This window comes from Lissotriton helveticus, chromosome 1_1, assembly GCF_964261635.1.
Source record: "Lissotriton helveticus chromosome 1_1, aLisHel1.1, whole genome shotgun sequence".
NCBI classification, from domain to species: Eukaryota; Metazoa; Chordata; class Amphibia; order Caudata; family Salamandridae; genus Lissotriton; species Lissotriton helveticus.
Window position 1 is genome coordinate 1796050529 of NC_136057.1, and position 25883 is coordinate 1796076411.

Sequence of the window (25883 nt, forward strand, 5' to 3'; positions counted from 1 at the left end):
AACCAGCACAAATCGTTTGGGCAAGCTAATCTTTGGAGTTTAGTATTATGTTACTTGTGGTTGAAGCAATTACATTTTATTGAAGACCATTTAATGTAATGTAAAATGTAAAAAATTCTTGTAGAGCGCAACTAACACCGGACGGTTTCTTGGCGCTGGGGGGAGAGGCACAACAGGAAAGGACAAAATGCCTATGTGTAAATACAACGGAAGAGGTGGGTTTTGAGAAGAGACCTAAAGTGAGGGTAAGAGGGAGAGAGTCTGAGTTCGAATGGGAGTGAGTTCCAAAATGAGGAAGCCAGGAAGGAAAATCTGAGACCTCCATGTTTTTTGCGCTTAAACCTAGGAATCTGAAGAAGCGCATGGTTAGAGGATCGGAGGTGCCTGGAGGGGACATAAGGATATTAAAGAGAGGAGATAAAGGAAGGGCCGATGCCGGCCAGAGATTTATGGGTCAGGCAGCCTAGTTTGAACTTGCAGCGCTCCGATACAGGGAGCCAATGGAGGTCTTTAAGCAGGGGGCGGACGTGGTGATGTTTGGTGATGTTAGTGACACACATGTAACTAACTGCCGCAGTATTTCAAATACGATGTATGTCAGCCTGAAGCATAATTTAGATACTATCTGAAGAGAATATTCTATTGGGTTTCTCTAGTTCTATAGAAACCTGCTCAGTGACAGCCGATGAGCAACTGAGGACATGCCAGTTTGTCTCGTTCACTATGCACATTGAATGCATATTCTCAGGCTTTACCCCTGTCCCCTTTTGTCATTCCCCTTTCTTGTTGAGTTCATTTATTCCCTTGACTTTAAGTATGTCTGGCAGGCAGGTAGTTGGTCCCCAGTGGCTTGTGAATTGAGTGTTCTTTTGTTTTCATCCGTATGAGAATGCTGTCTTCACAAATATGTCCGTGAATGGCAGTGGGGGGAGCCATCCGATTGAAGGACCGTTGTGTAAATCCCTAGAGGAACATGATGGTGAAGTTGGATGGAAGATTCCCCATTCCTGGACAGGAGTTTGTCTGACCGATTTCATGACCAGTTTTCTTTGGTTTCAGGGCATCCCCCCTACGAAAAAAGCAACAGTGCTACAGAAGGCTTCCTGGTCATCAAAGATTGGTGCCTACCTGAACACCTCGAGCCCCGGACAGCAGACATGTGACACGCCTCCCCCGCCAAGTCAAGATAGTGAGAGCAGGATCCTGGGAGGTGAGTAGATCTGTGTTGGAGGAGCGCTGTAGCGGTTGAGTATGGATACATGGTGGGGCTGCAAATGGAGGCATATTTGTTTCTTTTCAGCAAGAGCCCACCCTAGCATTTGCAGTGGGAGGGCAGAGGGCTCACCACAATGATTCATTTGTTAATCGTGGAAGCCAGTCACACTGCAGTCTTCTACCTACGTTATAGACACCAAACACGCAAATCACCTTTCTTTCAACAGGGTGGTTCCATAGTGGCACGTAGGAAAATCAGACTTGGTTTCTCTTTGGAGAAGTTGGTTGCTCTCCCAAAGAGAAACTATAATTTCACGTCCTTGTATTTACTTGAGATCATCACACTAGCCTATATTGCTATGCTAGTACGGCTTGTTTAAAACTGGTGATGGCAAATAATTCCTTTTGTTGCGGCGTAAATTTAATCCTAAGCCCTGAAAAAGGACCTTTGAAAGGTGCAGTGTGTAAATGCCTTGCAATCCGGGACGTATGAGGTTTAATACAGGTTTTTAGTATCTGTGAAAGATAGTTCAGAGAGAGAAAATATTCAGGCCCAGGTCATAGGGAGCCCTGTCCAGTGAGGGTTATTTACAAACTGTAATTTTAGATACCTTTGTTGAAGAGAGACCTCTTGTTGACCTGGGAGTATCAATCACCGCAAGGATATCTTTCTTGTTGTTTGGGAGGTGCTTTCCGCATGTCTCTGAGAAATCTAGTAAGTTACACATTAGGCATTGAAGCCTTAATGTTTTTCAGAGCCATGAATGTAATATTCAGAATTGTCCAACAGAAGATGGCTCACCTCTAAACTACTTCTACACAGACCACATAATAATGATGCTGTTTCTGAAAGATGTTCATCTACATTTTACATTTGGGAGTGCTGTATGGACTCCAAGCTCTTTTAGGAGTCTAGAACGCGGAAGCTGATGGACTGTGCAGAATGTCCAATTTTCATTGGTCTCTAGCGTCCCCTTGTGGAAGATCAATAACTATGATCTAGCTTTGTTCAAAATCTTCATCACTGAAGACAACACCCTCATTTACTTCTTGGATGGATGGTAGAAATGGCTCCTTAATCTGCTGGCATTTTCTCCTTGTATGATGATTGATGAAAGTGTGTTGAAATTTATGAGCTGTTTCCACAGCCCTCAAATAATAACATCCCCAGCTTGTCCTGGCAGGTTCTTGATGCATTTCCTTTTGGAAAAGGGCACAACCCTTGACGTTTCAGAGGAGCAAGGTCTCCAAAAGATGATTGGGAAGGATTGACTGCCCTCTCCTTGTTATGCACCAAGTAGTCCGTAAAGAAAGTAACGTTTGTTTATATGATTCTGTTACAGGTCTGGCAGGAAAGGCCCCGCCAGTACAAAGGATTGTTTATGCAAGCTGCAGAATGGAAAAAGAAAGTTGGTATATACTAATTGTGAGAAGTTGGCCTGGCATATGCTGTCCACTATTCTAGTGGGCACCTTGCTCCTGTCCAAACGACACCTATTGATGGTATGTTTAAGACCATCTTTATAGAAAGTTATCCTAGTGGTAGCTGTGGAGAGCAGCCTTCAGGCTAAGTCTTGAAGGAATGTAAAGCAGCTTGTTTTAAAAGTCTATAATCTCATGAATGACCTAATGAAAAGAGAACCACACCAGGTGTATATATATAAAATATATGTATTTATTCTAAGCACATCCCTCTAGTCTCTTTTTGAGGCTAGAGGCAAAAGTACTTACAGAAAACTTAAGTAGCACACAGTAAATTAGCACAGTATACGTTTTGCCCTAGGGGCCTCACAAACCATATACTAAGAAAGTGGTATAAGTACAGCTGTGAATATAGAGATAAGACCTAGGGTCTGTAGAACCGCTGGGGCAACTAGGAACCACCGAAGGTAGGGACGCAGGAGACCCACGGGGGACGCGTGCAGTGTCTAAACACAGCCGCTAATCACCATTGACTTCTATGTAGAAAGTCACGATTAGATTTTTAAAGAATAAGGACACTTAGGAGTGGACTAGGACAACCCCCCTTCAGTACTGAACAGTTTGAGAGTCAAGACCTACGGGATCACCGAAGTACTCATGTTACCTCATCTTAAACCAAAGAGAGGGGCTCCTTATTACCCAAGGGGAAATAGAGCACCAATATACTGTCAAGTAAAAAATTTTTTTTTTACTTGACTCATGTTACCTCACCCAGGGAAGCTGGGTGCATATGTGTCTTTTCGTGCCTGGTTTCGTCGTCGTTTCCTGTGGAGAGCTGCAAAGAAGTGCTGCAGGCGACCAGATGAAAAGTGTCCGGATGGATCCAAGGGTGGATCGGAGATCTGAAGAACCTGAAAGCAGAGGGGACAGAGTCTGGGTCACTAGCCAGTGACCAGGAAGGCGACAAGAAGATGCCAGCAGATGTCGGGTGATTTCAGGTGATGTAGGTGAAGCTTGACTCTTCAGCTCCGAGGGACAGGAAGCGTCGACAACAACCAGGAGCTGGATTTGAGCTTTACCACGTCAGATGTCGAGTGCTGCAGCGTCGGTATCCGGATTGGACCCAACAAGCCTTGGCAACAGCAACCCACGCAAGATGCAAAGATTGGCTTCGGAGCAGACCAGCAAGGACTGAGGGACTCACCCTTTGGGGGGGAGTCGGGGCACGTCTGGAGCAACCAGGGAAGCCCACAAGAGATTCCTTTGTGGGGACCTACCAGTCGATGGACCAGGGATCGCGAAGGGGCCTCGAGCAGAAATGCAGGAAACGGGCCCATGGAACACTCGTGGAGTGTAGGCCCACAAATCAGTGCAAAAGGTGCTCAGGGCTTGGACTACAAGTAGCCCAATGTACAACTTCGGGAAAGCTCAGGAAATTGCTGCACTACCAAATTTGCTGGATGTCTATGAGATCCGGTCCCACGTCTCTCTTGATGGCTACAGGTCTCTGCTCTGCTGAGATCTCGTGTCGGCCTCAGAGAGGTCTTGTGTCACAGATTTTTCGGGATCCGGCAGGGAGCCTCGAAAATGCACACCGGCAAGATGCTTCTTTGGTGCCTGTTTGAAAAGGGGAGTCACTCCTTGACGCCAAGGGAGATTTCTTCTAGTCGATCTAGAATGTCGAAGGTCTAAGATATATGTTGCAGAGTTTCGTCCAGGGTAATCTAAAGTCCTAGGGGCTGGGGTCCTATACTTATTCTAAGTTTAGGGGATGGACTAACTCTAAGGTCCCACCTATGGGAGGTCCTGGGGAGTGGGTGGTTACACCCTTACACCTTTGTCCAGTTTCGTGCCAGAGCTGGGGCTGAGTGCCCAAGCAACCGGTTTGAACTGGGGTATGCACAGGGACACCTTGTGTGCCCCAGGCACTGTCTGAAAAGCATGCTCTGAATGCATCCACCCTGCCCCAATACACTAAAACCTGTCTGGGCAGGTGGTTACACCTCCCTGGGCAGGAAACCTATTGTCCAGGCCTCCCCTCCCAGAGTTTCGTCCAGCAGCCGGAAGTCAGACTCGTGTCTGTGGCAGCAGCATCCATTTTGTGATGTTGTGGCTCTGTTTAACTTTTACCGGTTAGACCAGTGTGTACATGTCTTCTCCCTCTAGAAGAGTGGAATGCTACCCCCCGCCAGAACTGGCGGCTTGTTTGACACCAAACATGACATGTTTTGATGCAGCCATTCCAAAGCTGGCATTAACCGCGAGGTTATAATGCACTTAAGAGTATATGGTATGGCTGTATCACAGAACAGCTATAAGGAAGGGATTCCGAAAGCTGCAGAGGGGCTCAGCTCATGCTTTAGCACCCTCTCACACAAAACCAAGCACTTTGCCATCAAGATTGTCAAGGCCTGCCATAGGAGTCACTTATAGGTTTATATGTGTTTGTATATATAGGTAGATAAAGGTATACTATATCTCCGTAAGGGGTACAAGTACCACCTTACCCAGGCTGCAGTAGCAGACCTGTGGTGCCATTTTGGAAGGCTTCTCAGGGGTGGCATAATACATGCTTCAGCCACTGGTAGGCCTCTTGGGTACCTACGCCCTTGGTACCTAAGGTACCATATACTAGGGACTCCCAAGGGTAACCCAGTAACCAATCTGGGGTGTACCTAATGTACATGCAATCAGTTTAGAGAGGAACACCTAGGCTGGGGTCCTTGTTAGCAGGGCCCCAGCCAGACTAAAGTCGATAAATCTGTGAAACACAGCAAAAAAGTGGGGGTAACCATAGGAAGCAGATCCTACTCTCCTACACTAATTGAACAACACACTTTTCACTTAGAACAACATATTAGCTAGCACCCTGACTGGTTGTATTCTACTGTGCAACGGAACTTGATCCGGAAACAATATTTACTTGTTTGTTTACCTCCCGAAGACATGGCTTCATGTTGATCATTGTAAAAACTATCTGTCTATCAGTACTCTGTTGGTACCATTCGGACAAGTCACTTGGGCCTTTATGAGACGATCAAAACAACACACACACACACTCACTCACTCACTCACCCACCCACCCACCCACCCACCCACCCACCAATGACAGTAGGAGCAGGGTGACCTTGCACATAAGCTATGAAGGTTACAGTCGCCTTGTTAACGTGTCTATTCTGATTGTGGAGAGCCAAACTAAATGGAACCAGATGGAGCTGAGGAATAAATGGGTGGGGGAGGGCAGTTAAAATAAAGGTCCTCTTTGATGCTTTATAAAGCTGTTGTCTTGCCATTCTATATTCATGGACAGCTCTATGTATTTTTCCATCCGTAGACTTGACAATCCTGAAAGCCCACTGTAAAGTCTGATTTTACATTTTATTTTGACACGTGATGGAATCTGATATCGGGGTACATCCAAATTTGAACCCATTTTGTGACCGCGTCTACTGTACTTTCGAGTAGGCTAAATCAAATGTACTGTAATGCAGCATATATTCCATTTAGAGGCACAACCCTAGGTATGGTGTGTGTGTTTGTTGTTTTGTATGTGTGTGTATATGGGCAATTCAGTGCCATATCCCATAGGTCTACATGCATGCTGCACTACATGGTGGTCTTGATTTAGGTATGGCTTATGCCCTTTTTTGGCATACCACCTCGCGCGCACACACACACTTGGTATCTCCCTCCCTGAAGTGAGATGTCTTTTGTGTAGGATGAGGTTGCCAGGCCCTAATCTTTGAAGTTTCAGAGCTCCTCCTGCCAAAAGGAAACCCACTTTACGCATGTCCTGTATTTTTGTTCCTCTCACATGACAATGACTCTCCAGAAAAAAAGGGCAATCAAAATTATATCTGAGCAAACTCACACTGCTATAAGTGTGGACAGTAGCCCTGAAAAACTGACTAGCAACAGCAGGCACTTACCCCCACAGAACTGGAGGAATATTTTCAATCCTTAAGAGCTTGAAAACATGCTGCCTTCGACACAAGAAGTGTATAAGCATTGGCCCCTTCAGTCAGTTCTTTATTTAGTGAACATGTCATGACTGCCTTCCTGAGCACCAGCACCAGGAGAGGATATTCAAGAGCCAGGAGAAGCAGGCAGCACCTGTCTTGAGGATGATGTGATCAGCAGAAGTCAGCTATGGGATTGGTGAAGAACATTTTGATGGACTGAAGCTGCCCACCCCAGTCCCAAGGAGCAAGCACAACAATACCAGTGTTAAGGATACTGCCCCATCACCTTCACAACTGAGACAAGTGACACTATACCATTCCTGCCCCTCCCTTCACCACTTGGGTGCCTATACCTGCATCCTCTCCTACTTCTGGATGTGTTTGAACTCTCTTCTTCACACTCCTCTCTGGGTTGGAGGTTGTCATCCTGATTCCAGAACCACTGAACTCAGTTAAGTAGCTACCCTGGTTACCGATTGTTAGTTAAAGCCATGGACAAGATGAGGGCGTGGTTTGGGACCCTACAATTCTTGCTGACTTCAAACATGAATACAATGTATTTGTGAGTAAACAAGCCCATTTAGGGGTTGAAGCCCAGAAAAGCAAAATATTCTTAAACTCTTATCCTATTAGGGCCTGGAGGTCCTTGGGAATCTAGCTAAAATTCAAACACAAAAACAGTTTACTTAAATCCATTAAAGATCACCACAGGTATATTACATTCAAAACAGCTGAGATCTTAGAGGTTTTTAAATCATTTTGTCCTTCTCTTTACACTCCTAACATAACGTTACCAAAGAGGCATGCCTAGAAGTTTTACAAAATGTCTGCATGAAATCGCTCTGCAAAGATGACGTTTCTCTAAACAAGACAATTGACAAAAGCAAAATCCTTGTACAACCACTCTGCTGGCAAGGCGCCAGGCCCTGACGGGTTGCCTACTAGCCTTTACAAAACATTTGCTCACACATTATTCCACATAGGGAAATGCTACTTATTCACTTCGCCGCCACTGGTAAAGTCACTGGTATGGTGGCTGAAGCAATCATTGTTGCCATCTCTAAAGAAGGTAAAGATCACTCCAATCCTAAAAGCTTCTGGCCGACTTTATTGACAAACGCATGGGAGCTGAACCCTAATATTCACGTGCACCCCAATATTCTGAACACCCCAATTTTTACCTAATCAATTTGGCTCCAAAATTTCCAGTTGATCTAGCAGTTTGAAGCTACACTCATCAGAAACATGCACAATTTAGTAGAATAAAACGGAATAAATATGAAGGCATTAATAACGGAGTTCTAGATCGAAAATAAGGCTAAAATAATAAATGTATTTCAAAATTATTGCTAAACGCGGTACAGAGAAAAATGCATGAATAGTCTTGAAGGCCCCAATGCAGAGTCATAAATCTTTGATAAAATCCCTAATTATACAAGTCTAGGCAAAAAAACGAGGGTCAGACTTATAAAGAGTACTGACAACATCCCAGTAGAGAATAAAGGAACAATTGGATAGTCTTGCGAAGAAAATGGAAAATAGCCCCAAAAGTGAGGAACAAAGAGCTGAGGGCTGAGCCATGATGAGCAAAGCCAAGCAAAAACGAACAGATTCCAAGACCCAGGAGTTTTTATACCCAATTCATGCAGACTAGTAATTGATTTTGCAAATTCAACATGGCATGATCATGGTTAGGGTTGCATTGGCAAACCAGAAACAGCAACTTAATGTTTTACATTTTTAGTACTAACCCATTTCTTAAGTTGAGCGAAATCTTTCATCTGCTCTCTCAGCAAATGCACTCCGGAGATTAACAACACAAAATTAATCTTTTCATAAACAATAGCTCATAGAAATAGTGTGGCTACAAAGGAACTTCCAGCAGAAGTCCTTGAACACGGTACTTTGGGTACACGATGGACGTTTCATTCGCAATACACACTTCCTAACATAGGTGTCCATCTTTGAATGTTTGACGTCATTCACTTGGTTCTAAGTACTAGGGGAGAGATGACTTGCAGCAGAATACTGATTGGGAGGGGGAATGAGTGGGAGCAAGATTAGCAGAACACCAGAAACTGCACCCATTTAAAAAAATATGTTTACTACGAAAATGTGGCATAACTCCTTCACAATATTAATTACACTTCCAAGTAACATAGCAAATGTGTTTCAAGTGCAACATCATCAATTCATTGGTACAGCTTTATGCATCATTAAAACCATTCATTTTAAAAGATAATTTTCACCGGATATTTGGACATTTTTGGAAAAGCTACCACACAGAATAATAATAGTACTGGGATTTGTAGAACGCGCTCATCACCCGTGAGGATATCCAGGCACTGTCCATAGCCGCAAGGAGATTAAGTGATTTGCCTAGAATCATAGAATGACTCGAATCTGGATCCCCCAGCTCTAAAGTCGGCAGCTCTGGTCGTTACACCACATCCTCTCCCTCTTCCCGGAAGCAAAAAAAATGCAAAAATATTAGCCAAATGCCTTGAATCTCTTCTAACCATGTTACTCCACATCTCTCAATCAGGATTTGTCAAGGGCAGATTAGCAAGCAATTATAATCCACTTTTGTGCCATATAATTGAGAAAGCCTTTTCCTAATTGCCAGCTGCGATTGATATATTGTTGACCTTACTTAGTAGTAACGTTCCACAAGTATAATCTGGTTCATTCGTACCCTTAAATGATCATGGCATGATATGCATCTCCCACAGTGAGGGAAAAATTAATGGTTCGAACTCTGACCCTTTTACGTCCTAAGCAAGGTGCTCGTTAAGGTTGCTCACTATCTCTTTTTTTATAGCTTTTAGAGATAGATGCCCTACTTATGATAATTAATGTTTCTGCTGATATCTAAAAGGTCCGTTTCAGCTCGCATGTGCTCAAAACTACTGCATACGGAGATGACATTTAGATTTTTCTTAGAAGACCCTGATTCCACCATACTTGTTGTCATAAATTATATGCTCACTTTCTAATTTCTCGAGTTACTTTTTGAATAAAAACAAAACAAAGGTACTACTTAACATTCCTTGTCACCCCTCCTGCATTGATTCTTCGAGCTTTCAACGGCAATCCAAATGTATCAACTGTTTGGGTAGCTGATTCTCTAGTGACCTAACTGAATCGACTGCACAACGAACAAAAAACCATCTACAAAAATCAAAGACTTACTTCTGATCACCCAAACCCATTTCATGATTGGGTAGAATGGAGATCTTAAAAATCATGGTGAGCCCCTTTGTTACTTTTCTTTCTAGTATGCTCCTTATTAGACTCTCTTTAATTTGTTCTTCTTGACCTTGGATAGAATCTTCTCAGAATTACTTTGGTTAAATAAATTAAAAGGGAATTGCTCCTAAAACCTTTGACTACCTTATATGAAGGGTAGTTGTAACCTTGCACACTGGTTTGAATAATAGACTGCTTTCCTTTCTGCTCACAAATCATGCTGGTTAATTGATGACCCTAGTGAAAGGTCTTTGGTCTTTCAGATAGAAGTAACTGAGATGTGAGATGGGTGCAAGGGCCGCAATTAATGATAACACATGAGCAGACTCCAACTGACCTCATTTAACAACAAGCATTGGCATAGCCAATAGGTCTCGCTTGTGGGACCTTATAATTATTTTGTTTTGCAGCACAATATCCTTGTAACTAAATACTTTTAAGGTCCCACAAGCGAGACCTATTGGCTATGCCAATGCTTGTTCTGCTGTAGCTTCTGTGTGAGAGTGAAGCGTGCTCTGCTTCTGGGTGTGCTGTAGCTTCTGTGTGTGAGAGAAGCATGCACTGCTTTTGGATGTGCTGTAGCTTCTGTTTGCGAGAGAAGCGTGCACTGCTCCTGACTTGTACCTGCTTTGTGAGAGAAGACTCCACTATCTGTGTCTGCTGTAGGTGCTGTGTAAGCGTTAAGCTTGCACGTCTTCTTTCTATGGTGTATTTGCTGCTGCTTTCTGTGTTGTACCAGTTCTGTGAGAGAAGCATGCACAGTTTTTGTATGTGTTGTACTTGCTCTGTGAGAAGCCTCTGCTGTTTGTCTCCTGTAGCTGCTGTTTGAGAGAAGCTTGCACTGCTTCTTTCTATGGTGTACCTTCTCTGTGAGATCGAGTCGTGCACTTCTGCTCTCTGCGTTGTACCTGTTCTTCGAGAGAGGGAGGCTTGCATTGCCTCTGTTGTACCCGCTCTGTAGAGGGGCAAGCCCCCACGTGTCTGTTGTATCTGCTCTAGGAGAGCTTCTGTATATGTGCACCTCCTCTGCGAGAGGGATGTGGCTCTGATATATCCGTACTCTACACCTTACTTGATAAACCGTATCCCACTTTGCGGCGGCCGGATGGATTGGCGCTGGGTTTCACTAGTGTCGGAGGTCAGGCCGGTCACCTGTGCGGGCGAACTTGAAAGCACTGTGTCCCCGCTTGCACTAAAGGAGCCTAGTCTGCGTTGGGCGAGAGTCCGGCCCCCCCCTCCACTCGCTGCCTTCTTTTCCCATGTATGGATGTCTGTACATAGGCAAGATGTGAGCGCGCCTCCATGGCCCAAAGCGGCCTGCCAAGCTCTCGTAATTCCGGACGTCTTTTCGAGATAAGATAGTGTAGCTCTGCAGTCGGGGGGCTTGTGAGCCTTCGAGCATTACAACGCGTCCCTCCAAAAATTACAAGTGAGCATGTTACAAAAGCAAACGTTACGTTACATGAGACAATAGTGACAGTTGTGCAAGTATCAAGAGCAAACAAAATACAAGAGGTAGCAAACGATATGTTCTTAGAGGAAACAAGCTTCTCGGCATTGCTGGTTAAGGGAGTGGGGGGGTGGGCGGGGGAGCAGCAGGCAGATGCGAGTGGAGCGCGCGCTGGAGAGGGAGGGGGTGGGAGGACTAGGCAGCGGGAGAGAGGGAGAAAGGAGCGCGAGGGAGGCGTTTTTAGATGCATGAAGCCAAAATTACAAGTGAGCATGTTTCAAAAGCAAATGTTACGTTACATGAGACAATAGTGACAGTTGTGCAAGTATCAAGAGCAAACAAAATACAAGAGGTAGCAAACGATATGTTCTTAGAGGAAACAAGCTTCTCTGCATTGCTGGTTGGGGGAGTGGGGGGTGGGCGGGGGAGCAGCAGGCAGATGCGAGTGGAGCGCGCGCTGGAGAGGGAGGGGGTGGGAGGACTAGGCAGCGGGAGAGAGGAGAAAGGAGCGCGAGGGAGGCGTTTTTAGATACATGAAGCCAAAATTACAAGTGAGCATGTTACAAAAGCAAACGTTACGTTACATGAGACAATAGTGACAGTTGTGCAAGTATCAAGAGCAAACAAAATACAAGAGGTAGCAAACGATATGTTCTTAGAGGAAACAAGCTTCTCTGCATTGCTGGTTGGGGGAGTGGGGGGGTGGGCGGGGGAGCAGCAGGCAGATGCGAGTGGAGCGCGCGCTGGAGAGGGAGGGGGTGGGAGGACTAGGCAGCGGGAGAGAGGGAGAAAGGAGCGCGAGGGAGGCGTTTTTAGATACATGAAGCCAAAATTACAAGTGAGCATGTTACAAAAGCAAACGTTACGTTACATGAGACAATAGTGACAGTTGTGCAAGTATCAAGAGCAACAAAATACAAGAGGTAGCAAACGATATGCAATAGCATGCCTGGGGGAAGCTGGCTGGGGAGGGGGAGGAGAAATGAAAGGAAGGCTGTGTTTGCGGGGAGAGAGAGGGGAGGTGCTGGTGTGGGAGAGGGGAGGTGCTGGTGTGGGAGGAGTGCTGCTACGGCAAGGCTGTGTTTGCGGGGAGAGAGAGGGGATGTGCTGGTGTGGGAGGGGGGAGTTGCTGGTGTGGGAGGAGTGCTGCTAGGGGAGGAGAAGCCCTGGCCGTGAATGCTCGTTCACGTGAACTGCAAGAAAACGCCAGGCTGAAACCCCTTAGTTTGAAGAGGATTTTGCCGACATGAATTCGATCCTATCCATTCCTGCGGAATGGGACAGGCTCGACCTAAAAAGCATGTGAAACGGGCACCTTGATAACTTTTTTTAAATCTGCAACATTTTCACCAATTGCTTTGTAGAAAATGAGTATATCGTAGGCCAATCTGATGTAGGCATAATATGTCTTGAGCTAAAAATACGAAGAAAGCAAAAAAATTAGCACAAAGTTGAAGAAAACGAAGCAAGAAAAAGTGCTTATTTCAGTGTAGAGATAAGGACAGGCTTTTTGCATTCCAATCTGGGGTTATGTACATTTTAAATCTTGAACAAGTATCAATATTGTTCTGGTTACAGCTGGCATTATCCAAGTGTTTAAGATTTAAAATGCACTGCTTTTTAGGGCTCGTGAAGCGAGAGCCCTTTTGTGTGGGGTTCCAAAACGGAGCCTGGAATCGCGCACGAGCTTTTCCTTTTGGCTTCCGTGATTGGCCTTTGCGTGTGTGTGTTTCTGAAAGACGGCACGCAATAGGCCAAAGGCCTATCTGTGTCCTTTACGCGCACCAAAGGCCATGCGGTTTCAATTATCGTGCCCAGACACGGGCGCTATAATTGAAAACACATGTTGCTGTGTCGCGTGTTCGCGTACCACTCGCGGTGTTTTGCTCCCATAAGATACGGGCGCTATAATTGAAAACACATGTTCGCTGTGTCGCGCGTTCGCGCACCACTCGCCATGTTTTGCTCCCATAAGATTTTTCATGGCAAAACATTAAAATTCCAAAACTTGGTTGAACCTTGTTTCAGTTCAGAGGTTTAGACCAGGCCAGCCTGTAGGCTCACTGCGTTTTGATAGTTAGTAGGGTGCTCACACCTTCTGCAGAGATATTTGTACACCATGTTCCAAACAAAGAAGAGAGTAAGGGAGTTCGTTCACCCAAAAGTGAACTAGAGACTTCTCCTATTCCCCTGGGAGGAAATATATCAAAAACAAAAAGAGGAGTATCCACTATGAATTTGAAGAACAGACGTATCTGGAGGACCGGTTCTTGGCAAAAAGGAGGAAATTCATCCTTTTGATAGAAACCCCTCACTCACCACCTAGTGGTGACATGCTTCATCATCGGGGTCCACCTTGGCGTCCTAGCGACACCAAGGTGTGCTGCAACACCTGGACTACAGTGGAGCGGGTTGTGGCTGTAGGTGCAAAAAAATGTTAAAAATTGTCCTGGTTGTACTCAGAAAAAGTGGTTTTAATTATAGAGCAACTGAACAATGTTTTAAAAAATATATATAGGCGAGATCCTTTAGGGAGGGTTACGTCCAAGGGATCTCTATATGTGTTGAGTGGTCAACATGTTTCTACCATAAGGGCTATTGCCCGGTATTCGTCAGGACCAGAAAAAACAGGTGGACAGGGGGTGCGTGCTCCCTAAAAAGCACACCCGGCCTTGATCCCCTGTGTGCCTACTGGCAAAAAATGCCAGTGGGAGATGCTGCTCAATAAAATAAGTGAGCTGGCGAATAAAAAAGAGACCTGTAAGGAGAGAAGGGTAGATAAAGAACAATCAGGTATTGAGTGATAGACTTACTCTCCTGTAACGTCGTGCAGTCTCTCAGTGCAATGGAAATATAGTGCCAAAAGGGGGGGGTGGGTCTCCAGATATACATAATACCGTGGTGAAGGAGTGTGATACTAGTCAACATCTATGCCAAAGGATGGGTGCACGCGAGTTGCATGCGGTGCGAGCACGGCCCAGGGGGGATTGAGTATAGAGTATAAAATACTTGTGCTACACGGAACATGTCTGTCACGTGGTGCCTAGGCTACTCGCAAGGTATTAAATGACAGGGTGGTACCTCTACCACTGTAGGTGAATGTACGGTGGGGTGATTTAAGGCATAGTAGTAACTCGGTAGTGCTATGTACATTTATCAGCATCCGACTCAAACGTGTAAGTGAATAACATTAAATTAACATACATAACGAACACACATGTAACACTGAGGGACACACTTGAGCTCAAAATGATATAGGACTGGGCTTACTCGAGTAAGAGTACTCTGCGCTTCAACGGGCAGGGCGTAGGGTCAGTGCCTGTATAGTAACATATTCTGTAAGAAAATAAACAGAGCGCGAGCGTCGTAAATCTCTGCGCCGCTCGAGACGCTGCGTGGGTGGTGAGCGGCGCCCTCGTGGACCCAGTACTGGGATGTGTACCAGGGACCTGGTCTCGTGAATCTACTTACAGTTGCAGGCAGGGAAGATCATGGTCGACCTACTCCTCGCGTCCACTGCTCGGCTAGTGATTTCGAGGGCAGCTGGACGCGGTAAAGAGGAGTCGGCCGCTTCCGGGTTTGGGCGCGGCCTGGGCGGGTCGGGGGCGGGGCTAGCAGTACGCGGTGGCGTGCTGTCGGTAGCTAGGCTACCGTAGGGAGACAACCAGCAGGTTAGGGTGTGTGACAACATTGGGCAGGTTGGGTAGGCTCGCGGAGCTGCTCCGCAGTGCTAGTATGAATGTAAACGATGCGTGAGGTTCACGTCAGCGCATACAGTGTAAACAGGGGTTAGTTACACAGCATGGAGATTTCAGAAGGGTAAGAGAGTAGACAGTGTGGAAGAAATAATTAAAAAAATAATAATATATTTGCACTGCAAGGTGAGGGAAACGTTGGGTGTGTGACCAATGCTGGGTCTATGGTGGGCGAGATACCACAGTGTCAGCAGGCAGCCTCATTACAAGGTTCTGGAGGCTTATGCATTATCAAATTAACAAATTAACAGTACTGGATCAAGTGGGGGATGGCCCAGTACACGGGCGCCAATGCGGCGCAAAAGGGCCAAGGTGATTCATAAGCAGGTATATGGTATTCTTTAGTGTAAGGAACACTAAGTTACAAGCTCAGTAGAGCAAAGCTTGGAAATATATTAAGAGTATCAGGTGGTAAAGCTCTGTTCTAGGTCGTCGTGACCAGGGAGTTAGAGTCTCACTTCAACACCGAGTTCCATGGGATATTGTCGTTAAGCCCAATTTTGTGAGAGGAAAGACGATAAATCCAACGCTGCTCTTTTTCAAACAGTCGTGCTTGTGCATTAGGACCTGGTTGGATTTGCTCAATTACCGTCCATCTCATGTCGTTGGGGGTGTGATGGGCTGTGAGAAAGTGGTCAGTAAGCCTGGTGTTCGTTTTTTTGCATCGAATTGTGCTACGATGTTCCGCTATTCGTTGTTTGACCTTTCTTGTTGTCATACCCACATATGGCTTGTCACAGCTGCATCGGATTAGGTAGATTACAAATGTGCTGTTGCAGTTTGTGTGTGATCTTTGATGCCAAATTTTGCCTTCCTCAAGGTTCAAAGTTTTGGTGTTATTCGTGAGGTGACAGACGCTGCAGTCACCACATCTGGAGTGTCCGGTCACTGGGGGAAGGCCCCAAGCGTTGGTGATGGTTTGGTCGGTTGTTGCCATGTTCATTCTTGGTCTGGTGTTGACCAAGGTGTCTTTTAGGCTCCGGGCTTTTTTGTAGGAAAAAAGTGGTCTGTCCCAATTGTGATTTCCAGTGTTCAGTATTTGCCAATGCTTTCTGATACTTTTGCTGACCTGGTTTGACACCGCATTGTATGTGGTCACGCATGTAAGTGGAATCTCCTCCTCTGTTCTTGGTGTATCCTCTAGCAGGGCTTGTCTTGGCTGATTTCTGGCCCTTTTCTGGCATCTCCTTGTGATTTTTTCGGGGTATCCTCGGTTAGTTAGTTTCTCCGTCAGGTCTACTGCCTGTGTTTTGTAGTCCTTCAACTCGCTGCAGTTCCTCCTAAGTCGGAGATACTGACCGTAAGGTAAATTCTCCCTCAGGGGGCGAGGATGAAAACTGTCAAATCTCAGCAAGTTGTTCTTCGCGGTGGGCTTGAAATGGGTTTTAGTCTTGAGCTTGTCAGTGTCTCTTTCGATCTCAATGTCAAGAAAGACCATTCTGTCTTTGTCTACACTATGTGTGAACCTTAAGTTAGGGTCACACGTGTTAAGCCACCTGATGAACTCCATTAGTGTTTCTTGCGGTCCTTGCCAGATGGTAAAGACGTCATCTATGTACCGCCTCCAAAATTTGATGTGGGTGCTGTAAGGGTTATTGGGGGTGATGACATATTTTTTCTCGAAGTCATACACGTAGAGGCCCGCTACACTGGGAGCAAAGACACTGCCCATCGATGTCCCACCTATTTGGAGATATAGCTTTCCATCATGTTCAAAAAAGTTTCTTTTCAGAGCGAGGGTTGCACATTCTACAATGAACTCTGTTGGAGTAGTATGATCCCATGTGGAATTGTCCAGTGTTTGTTTTAGTACTGTGATGGTGGCGTCTTGGGGTATGTTGGTGTACAGGCTCTCTATGTCTAGACTCACAAGGATGTGGTCCGGTTCAATCCTGATGTCTTCCAGCATTGTCAGTAGGCTTTTAGTGTCCTTCAGATAGGTTGCAGTATTTTGTACAATGGTTTTTAGGAAGTAATCACAGAAGCGTGACAGGGGTTCCAGAAGCGAGCCTATGCCTGACACGATTGGTCTGCCAGGTGGTGGGATCTTGCCTTTGTGCATCTTTGGGACTATGTAGAAGTAGGGGATCTTACCCTCCGTTTTACAGAGGTAGTGTCACCTCACGAATAACACCAAAACTTTGAACCTTGAGGAAGGCAAAATTTGGCATCAAAGATCACACACAAACTGCAACAGCACATTTGTAATCTACCTAATCCGATGCAGCTGTGACAAGCCATATGTGGGTATGACAACAAGAAAGGTCAAACAACGAATAGCGGAACATCGTAGCACAATTCGATGCAAAAAAACGAACACCAGGCTTACTGACCACTTTCTCACAGCCCATCACACCCCCAACGACATGAGATGGACGGTAATTGAGCAAATCCAACCAGGTCCTAATGCACAAGCACGACTGTTTGAAAAAGAGCAGCGTTGGATTTATCGTCTTTCCTCTCACAAAATTGGGCTTAACGACAATATCCCATGGAACTCGGTGTTGAAGTGAGACTCTAACTCCCTGGTCACGACGACCTAGAACAGAGCTTTACCACCTGATACTCTTAATATATTTCCAAGCTTTGCTCTACTGAGCTTGTAACTTAGTGTTCCTTACACTAAAGAATACCATATACCTGCTTATGAATCACCTTGGCCCTTTTGCGCCGCATTGGCGCCCGTGTACTGGGCCATCCCCCACTTGATCCAGTACTGTTAATTTGTTAATTTGATAATGCATAAGCCTCCAGAACCTTGTAATGAGGCTGCCTGCTGACACTGTGGTATCTCGCCCACCATAGACCCAGCATTGGTCACACACCCAACGTTTCCCTCACCTTGCAGTGCAAATATATTATTATTTTTTTAATTATTTCTTCCACACTGTCTACTCTCTTACCCTTCTGAAATCTCCATGCTGTGTAACTAACCCCTGTTTACACTGTATGCGCTGACGTGAACCTCACGCATCGTTTACATTCATACTAGCACTGCGGAGCAGCTCCGCGAGCCTACCCAACCTGCCCAATGTTGTCACACACCCTAACCTGCTGGTTGTCTCCCTACGGTAGCCTAGCTACCGACAGCACGCCACCGCGTACTGCTAGCCCCGCCCCCGACCCGCCCAGGCCGCGCCCAAACCCGGAAGCGGCCGACTCCTCTTTACCGCGTCCAGCTGCCCTCGAAATCACTAGCCGAGCAGTGGACGCGAGGAGTAGGTCGACCATGATCTTCCCTGCCTGCAACTGTAAGTAGATTCACGAGACCAGGTCCCTGGTACACATCCCAGTACTGGGTCCACGAGGGCGCCGCTCACCACCCACGCAGCGTCTCGAGCGGCGCAGAGATTTACGACGCTCGCGCTCTGTTTATTTTCTTACAGAATATGTTACTATACAGGCACTGACCCTACGCCCTGCCCGTTGAAGCGCAGAGTACTCTTACTCGAGTAAGCCCAGTCCTATATCATTTTGAGCTCAAGTGTGTCCCTCAGTGTTACATGTGTGTTCGTTATGTATGTTAATTTAATGTTATTCACTTACACGTTTGAGTCGGATGCTGATAAATGTACATAGCACTACCGAGTTACTACTATGCCTTAAATCACCCCACCGTACATTCACCTACAGTGGTAGAGGTACCACCCTGTCATTTAATACCTTGCGAGTAGCCTAGGCACCACGTGACAGACATGTTCCGTGTAGCACAAGTATTTTATACTCTATACTCAATCCCCCCTGGGCCGTGCTCGCACCGCATGCAACTCGCGTGCACCCATCCTTTGGCATAGATGTTGACTAGTATCACACTCCTTCACCACGGTATTATGTATATCTGGAGACCCACCCCCCCCTTTTGGCACTATATTTCCATTGCACTGAGAGACTGCACGACGTTACAGGAGAGTAAGTCTATCACTCAATACCTGATTGTTCTTTATCTACCCTTCTCTCCTTACAGGTCTCTTTTTTATTCGCCAGCTCACTTATTTTATTGAGCAGCATCTCCCACTGGCATTTTTTGCCAGTAGGCACACAGGGGATCAAGGCCGGGTGTGCTTTTTAGGGAGCACGCACCCCCTGTCCACCTGTTTTTTCTGGTCCTGACGAATACCGGGCAATAGCCCTTATGGTAGAAACATGTTGACCACTCAACACATATAGAGATCCCTTGGACGTAACCCTCCCTAAAGGATCTCGCCTATATATATTTTTTAAAACATTGTTCAGTTGCTCTATAATTAAAACCACTTTTTCTGAGTACAACCAGGACAATTTTTAACATTTTTTTGCACCTACAGCCACAACCCGCTCCACTGTAGTCCAGGTGTTGCAGCACACCTTGGTGTCGCTAGGACGCCAAGGTGGACCCCGATGATGAAGCATGTCACCACTAGGTGGTGAGTGAGGGGTTTCTATCAAAAGGATGAATTTCCTCCTTTTTGCCAAGAACCGGTCCTCCAGATACGTCTGTTCTTCAAATTCATAGTGGATACTCCTCTTTTTGTTTTTGATATATTTGTACACCAGACAGATGGATCTCAGGCTCGAGTCACGTTAATGAAGCAAGCTGTCAGCTACGGGTTCCAACAGAAGGGATGTGGATAGGGGTCCAACATGCTGCAAAACGTGTGACGTGAAGGGGCAGGATTTCGTCTCAGGAAATAGTGCAGCGGTTGGGCAGCGCCTCTGGCTGGTCACAGGTTCGGATCTCGATGGGGCAAACGCAACCTATCATTATTCAAAGTAAAATCAAGAGTACTCTTGAGTCGGGCTATTACCACTCCTGTCATTCAAAGCACTTTAAGTGTCCGCATTATATATTAACAAAAACATTCTCAACCACATTAATATGAGGTACTTGTGAAACGGTGACAGCTGATGCCCTGACCTCAGGTGGATAGAGGGTGCAGCTTCCAGGCGTCCTGGCATTCTGCCACAGCGACGCCTCAAGCACAGGAAAGTAGAGGTCCGTTACTGTGGCCTACATAACTCCCGAGGCCTCATGGTGGATTTTTTGTTCAGCTCTTTTGTCGCATCCGAGGTTGTGTGCCGAGTTCTGAGCGCCTCACTCGTAGGGTTTGACCTGCCGTGGAAGCAACAAATGGGACTTGTGTCCACTTCTGAAAACCGTACATAGATAAATATGATTCTACTAATGGTATCTTGCTTTTTTTGTTTTTATAAATGGCGCAATGCTACACATTTTGACCCTTCAAAGCACATAAACAACAGCTGGTATTACACCATTTTTTTTGTGCGCACTTGTAATGCATCTAGTGCTGGAGGTTGCGGTTCGCAAGCCTCGTCTCCAGTTTTGTGTACCATTCTGGGCACACATCTGGATTACTGTGTCTCATTCGCGAGGACATTTCGGGAGTGCTTGTGTCCGAGGGTCATGTTTGCAATTCTGGGTTGCGTTCCAGAGGCCTCTTCCTGGGGGCTGCGCACAGGTGCTCGACGCCTCTCCTGCAGGGTCGTGGATAGTTATGGAGGCCGCGTGTGGGTCTCGGGATCTAGGATTCTCTGCCCAGGTCTCGGCGCTCTCTTAACATCCGGAGAAATGGAAAAGTGAAAATCTACATTGATTCAGAAAGGCCGCCTGAGGCAGTCTTTTTTTGTGACAAATTTGTAGCATTGTTTATCTATTTTATTTTGAATAGTTCTTAAACTTTATGCGATGTAAATATTATGTTCTATCTGATCTGACTGGGCAATCGGAGAGCCAACAGCAGTGGAGCGAGCAAAGACCTATCTGGGTACAGTACATGGCTGCAGCTTCAAGAATAGAAATGAAAGAGATCACACTTTGTCTGGGAGCACGTCTGATTTTCCTATCATAAACGACTGCATGCACAGGTATGTGCTGTGCAGGTCTCTTCCCGCAGTGCGTTCACAGGCTGTGTGTGCTGTGCAGGTCTGTCCCTGTAGTGCGTGCATGGGCTATGTGTGTTGTGCTGGTTTCACCCCACAGTGCTTTTACGGGCTCTTATGTTGTTTTGGCCCCCTCTCCCCTCGCTTGCACGTGCTCTGTGTGCTATGCTGGCCCCACCCTGCAGTGCGTGCACAGGCTGTGTTTGCTGTGCAGGTTTCTTCCCGCAGTGCATATATGAGCTGTGTGTGCTGTCTGCCTCCTCCCCCCACTACCCTGCTGTGCCTGCAAGCGCTGTGTGTGCTGTGCAGGCCTTTTTCCCATCCGTATCTGCATGGGCTGTGTGTGTTGTGCTGAACTTCCGCTGCGGTGCCTGCATGGGTCTGTGTGCTGTGCTGGTACACCCCCCTGCAGTGTCTGCATGGTCTGTGTGTAATGTGCTGGGCCCCCCTGCGGTGCCTGTGCAGGTTGTGTGCTGTGGTGGCTTCACCCTCCTGTGTCTGTGTGTGCTATGCCAGTCTCACCCCGCAGTGTGTGCACGGGATGTGTGTGCACGGGATGTGTGTGCTGTGCAGGTCTCTCTCTGCAGTGCATGCACGGACTGTGTGTGCTGTGCAGGTCCCTCTCTGCAGTGCGTATACCAGTTGTGTGTGCTGTGTCTGCCACCTCCGCGGTGCATGAACGGGCTGTGCAGGCCTTTTTCCCATCGATATCTGCATGGGCTGTGTTGATGTGCAGGTCTCTCCCCGCAGTACCTCCAGGCTCTGTGTTCAGGCCTTTTCCCCATCACTGTCTGCGCAGGCTGTGTGCGCTGTGCTGGACTCCTCTCTCTCCCCCCCCTCTCCTTCTGCGGTGTCTGCACGGGCTGTGTGGTGCACCCCCACGTCACCTTTATGGCTTTGTGTGCTGTGCTGAACTCCCCACACCTCCACTGTGTCTGCACTCCCCTGTGTGTTTTTGGATGGGTACGCCTACTCTGCATATCATTAGCTTTAGTTGTCGCACTCATCCGTGGCGATGTTTTTTGCGGCAGCTATCGCTGGAAAACTGGCGATGTTGGCAGTTTGCACCAGCTTGGGAATGGAGCGATGAATCCATCGCCACTTTTGCCGCGCTAAAATGCTGATAAATCGGCTAAAGTCCCTGAGAGTATGCCCTTAAGCTGCTTCCAGGAGCTGAGCAGAAGTACAAGGAGGTAGAGGGTACAGAGTCTAAATGTACAACAGAGGGTCATGAGTGAGTAAATATACTTTACATAGGTTACATATTTACATAGCTCCCAGAGGCGCAATGAAAGTCAAAATCGGCAGAGTGTAGCTGCAGGGGCTCTAAGAAGGGGTGAAAGAACAACAAAGCCTTGTTAAGTAAATTGTCTTTTTAAAGACCTGTGAAGTACTCTGGTGCAGCAGACCACAACAGCTCCTCTCCCCCCACGTGAGCCAGGCAGGGGTCCTGGTGTTGCTCTGGCCCTTGGGCCATTCACACCTCTGCTCCCAATGTGCCGGACCAGCCTAGAAGCAGTGTTTTGCCCTGACACCTCCACGCCAGGCCACCGCAGGCAGGCCAAGGGGTGTGTGGATACAAGGGATGTCGGGCCTTCATTCCACCTCGTACCTCTAATTGAGAGTGCTAATACCAGTATGGAGTTAGGGGAGCATGTGTAGTGAGAGATCCATTGGTTTCCCATGAGAGCTGTTCTTATCACACTCAAAAATAATTGCCAAAGAGTGTATCACTGCGTACCTCTTTGCCTAGTGAACATGTTAATACTAATATTTGTGGGATCAATTTTGTTTTACTTTTTTTTTTCAAAACCGTATTTATTAAAAGTTCAAGCAGATCAAGTGTACAGCACCCCAAGAGCAGGGGAACACGACAATATGCAAAGTACAGTAGAAAATACGTATGGCTCAAACTTTCGATTAACCCCTACCCGCCCCCGTATCCCCCCCACAACCCCAACAGTACCAACTACCCACCCCTTATCCCACCCTAACCCGATGCACGTGATCACAATTAGCTGCAGAAGACAAGAGAAAACACACTAAGTGTCTTGGAGCTATCCGGGCCCCGAGGCTTCAATCATCAGACAGACCATCATCCGTTACAATGGGAGGATCTAATGTCAGGTCTCTGTAGTCCGCCCACCGCTTCCAGATCTTGTAATGTTTCCTAGGGCAGCCCCTGGCCTCAAACACCGGCTTTTCCAGCCCCATGAGGAAGTCTAAGCCCGCCTTCCAGGCGCCAAGTGGGGGGGCACGGTCACTCTTCCAGGCCCTCGCCAGGTCTCTCTTGGCCACAACAAGGCCCAACAGCAGGAGATGGCGCTTATAGGCGTTACCACCCACTTGATCTAGGACATGAAGAAGACCCAACCTAGGTGTACGAGGTAGCTCCCACCCCAGCACCTCCGACAGGCAGTCCCACACCCCACCCCAGAACCGGACCAGGCCCACACATGACCACACAGTATGCACTAATGTGCCCCTCTCGGCCCCACAGCGCAGGCAATCTGGGGAAGCAATAAGGCCCGCCCTCCACAGTCTCTCCCTGGTGTAATAGGCCCGATGTAGGTATTTAAATTGTATGAATCTCAACCGTACTGCAATAGCCGCACCCCGGGGGGATTCCAGCGCCTCTCTCCAGTCATCCTCATCCAGCGGTCCAACATCCATCTCCCAAGCGGCCTTCAGCGACACCAGGGAAGAGGAGCAGTGAGTGACCAACGATTGGTAGATTTTCGAGACTTTTTTATCCCCAAGGTCTCCCATGAACAGCTTAGCCTCAACGGGGCTGAAGTCTGGAAGCTGGTCCAGCTCCACTAGGCTCGGCGCCAGCGCATGACGAAGCTGTAGGTACTTAAAAAACTGGGTCTTGGGCATCGCAAACTCACCGCTGAGCACTTCAAAGGACTTAAGGGAAGTCCCGGTAAGTACGTGACCAAGCGACGAGATCCCTATGGAGTCCCAGCCACCAAACCCTTGCAAAGAAGCCAGCGCCGGGAGTCGCCCGTTGTGCCACAGCGGAGTTTCGGCCGTCAGCCGTCCCCACCAACCCATTCGACGTAGTGCCTGCCTCCAAATCAGGAAGACCACTTGTGTCGCATGTGGCAGCGACTTCCGCCGCCCCGCTGAATACAAGAGGGTATGGAGCGTGGCACCTCCCATCAGAAAATGTTCCAGGGCATACGCCGGGTCGTCGCGGCCCCCGTACCACCACTCATTCAAGACCAGCAAATGAGAGGCTTGATAGTAGGACAATATGTCTGACGTCGCGAGGCCTCCACAGTACGTGGACAAAAAGCAGGTCCGCAGTGCCACCCTAGAAGCACCCCCAGCCCACAAAAACCGGCCTAATAGGGAGTTCACACGCCGGAACCACTGCGGGTCTACTCTGTATGGATGGTTCTGTAGTTGGTAAAGTAGTCTAGGGAGGGCCACCATCTTAAAAATGGCAGATCTGCCATAGATGTTCAGAGGCATGCGTGACCATGTCTTAACGTCGGATTGAACCCTGTCCCACACCGGTTGTATGTTACGCTCCCAGGCAACAGCGGCAGACTCCGACAGGAAGACTCCGAGATACTTCAGGCCACCAACCGCCACCTGCAGATCCACTGCCCAAGGAGACACCTCGCGCCGGCCCCCCAACAACCAGAGGGTCGATTTGCGTGGGTTAAGGTATAGTCCCGAGACTTCCCCAAACACACGCATTATCTCCAAAATACGCGGTCCTGAACGATCCAGGTCTGTCAAAAAGAAAAGAACATCATCCGCATACAGTGCGATTCTGTCCGTGAGGCTCGCACTCCACACAAAGCCACGAAGCTGTGCATCAATGCGCACCCAGGCCGCCAGCGGCTCCATGGCTAGCGCAAAGAGATACGGGGACAGGGGGCACCCTTGCCGGGTCCCCCTAGCAATCGGGAATTTCTCCGAAATGGCGCCCGAGACACGCACCGAGGCTGTGATGTCGGTGTATAGCAGTCGGACGTACGAGACAAAAACTGGGCCTAAGTTGAGGCGCGGCAACAGAGCAAAGAGGTATGTCCAACTGACAGAATCAAACGCTCTGTCGATGTCCGCCAGTAAGAGCGCCGCCCGCTCCCCAGTCGCCCCCATCGCACTAACCGCCACCTGCGCCCGTCTGATGTTGTGCCTTGTCGCCCTGCCCGGCATAAATCCCGCCTGATCCGGGTGGACCAGATCCGTCACATACGGGAGAAGGCGATTTGCCAACGCCTTAGCCAATAATTTGGCCTCAAAATTAATAAGAGAAATCGGGCGATACGACTCGTGCCTGTCAGGGGGCCTACCCGGTTTCAGGAACACCACTATTTCAGCCTGACGCCAGTCGACCGGCAAGCAACCACCCTCTCGCGCCGCCTCCAAAGCCTTCCGATAGTGCGGTCCCAGCTGCAAATGAAATTTCTTGTAAAATTCGCTAGGGAAGCCACTCGGTCCCGGCGCCTTGCCTGTGTTAAGCTGTCCCAGCGCATCGCCCAGTTCCTCCGCCGACAGGGGAAGGTCAAGGGCTGTCCTGGCCTCATCCGATAACGCTCGGGGGGGTAGGTCAGCTATGAATTTGTCAATCGCCTCCGGTGGGAGACAATCACGCGAAGCGTATTGTACCCTATAATAGTCGGCAAAACTCGCCGCAAGCGCAGCAGGGTCCGTCATAGCAATCCCCTCCCTGTCCGTAAGGCCCGGCAGAGAGATCGGCTGTAGAGTTCGCTGACACAGGCGGTGGAGCATGGTGCACGATTTGTCACCCCACTGATACACCCTACTGCGCGTGGCCAGCCAGGCCTGACGAGCCTCGTCCAGCAGGATCGAAGCATAGGAACGCTGCGCCTGGAGAAGTAGCCTAAGCGCCACATCCCCTGCATTGTCACCACACTGCCCCTCCAAAGTTCTCACCGCGGCCGCAGCCGCCACAGTGGCCTCCCGACGCCC

The 25883-nt window shown here is 47.8% G+C and overlaps 1 protein-coding gene across 3 annotated transcripts in view; it reads left to right on the forward strand.

The window, feature by feature from the left end:
* Positions 1-25883, forward strand: part of LOC144752901 (lethal(3)malignant brain tumor-like protein 2) — a 376713-nt gene that overhangs the window by 109133 nt on the left and 241697 nt on the right. For all 3 annotated transcript variants that reach the window (XM_078640731.1, XM_078640741.1, XM_078640737.1), the window contains exon 4: positions 1060-1210. In XM_078640731.1, the coding sequence (XP_078496857.1) occupies positions 1060-1210 (151 nt within the window). The remainder of the gene's footprint in view (positions 1-1059; positions 1211-25883) is intronic.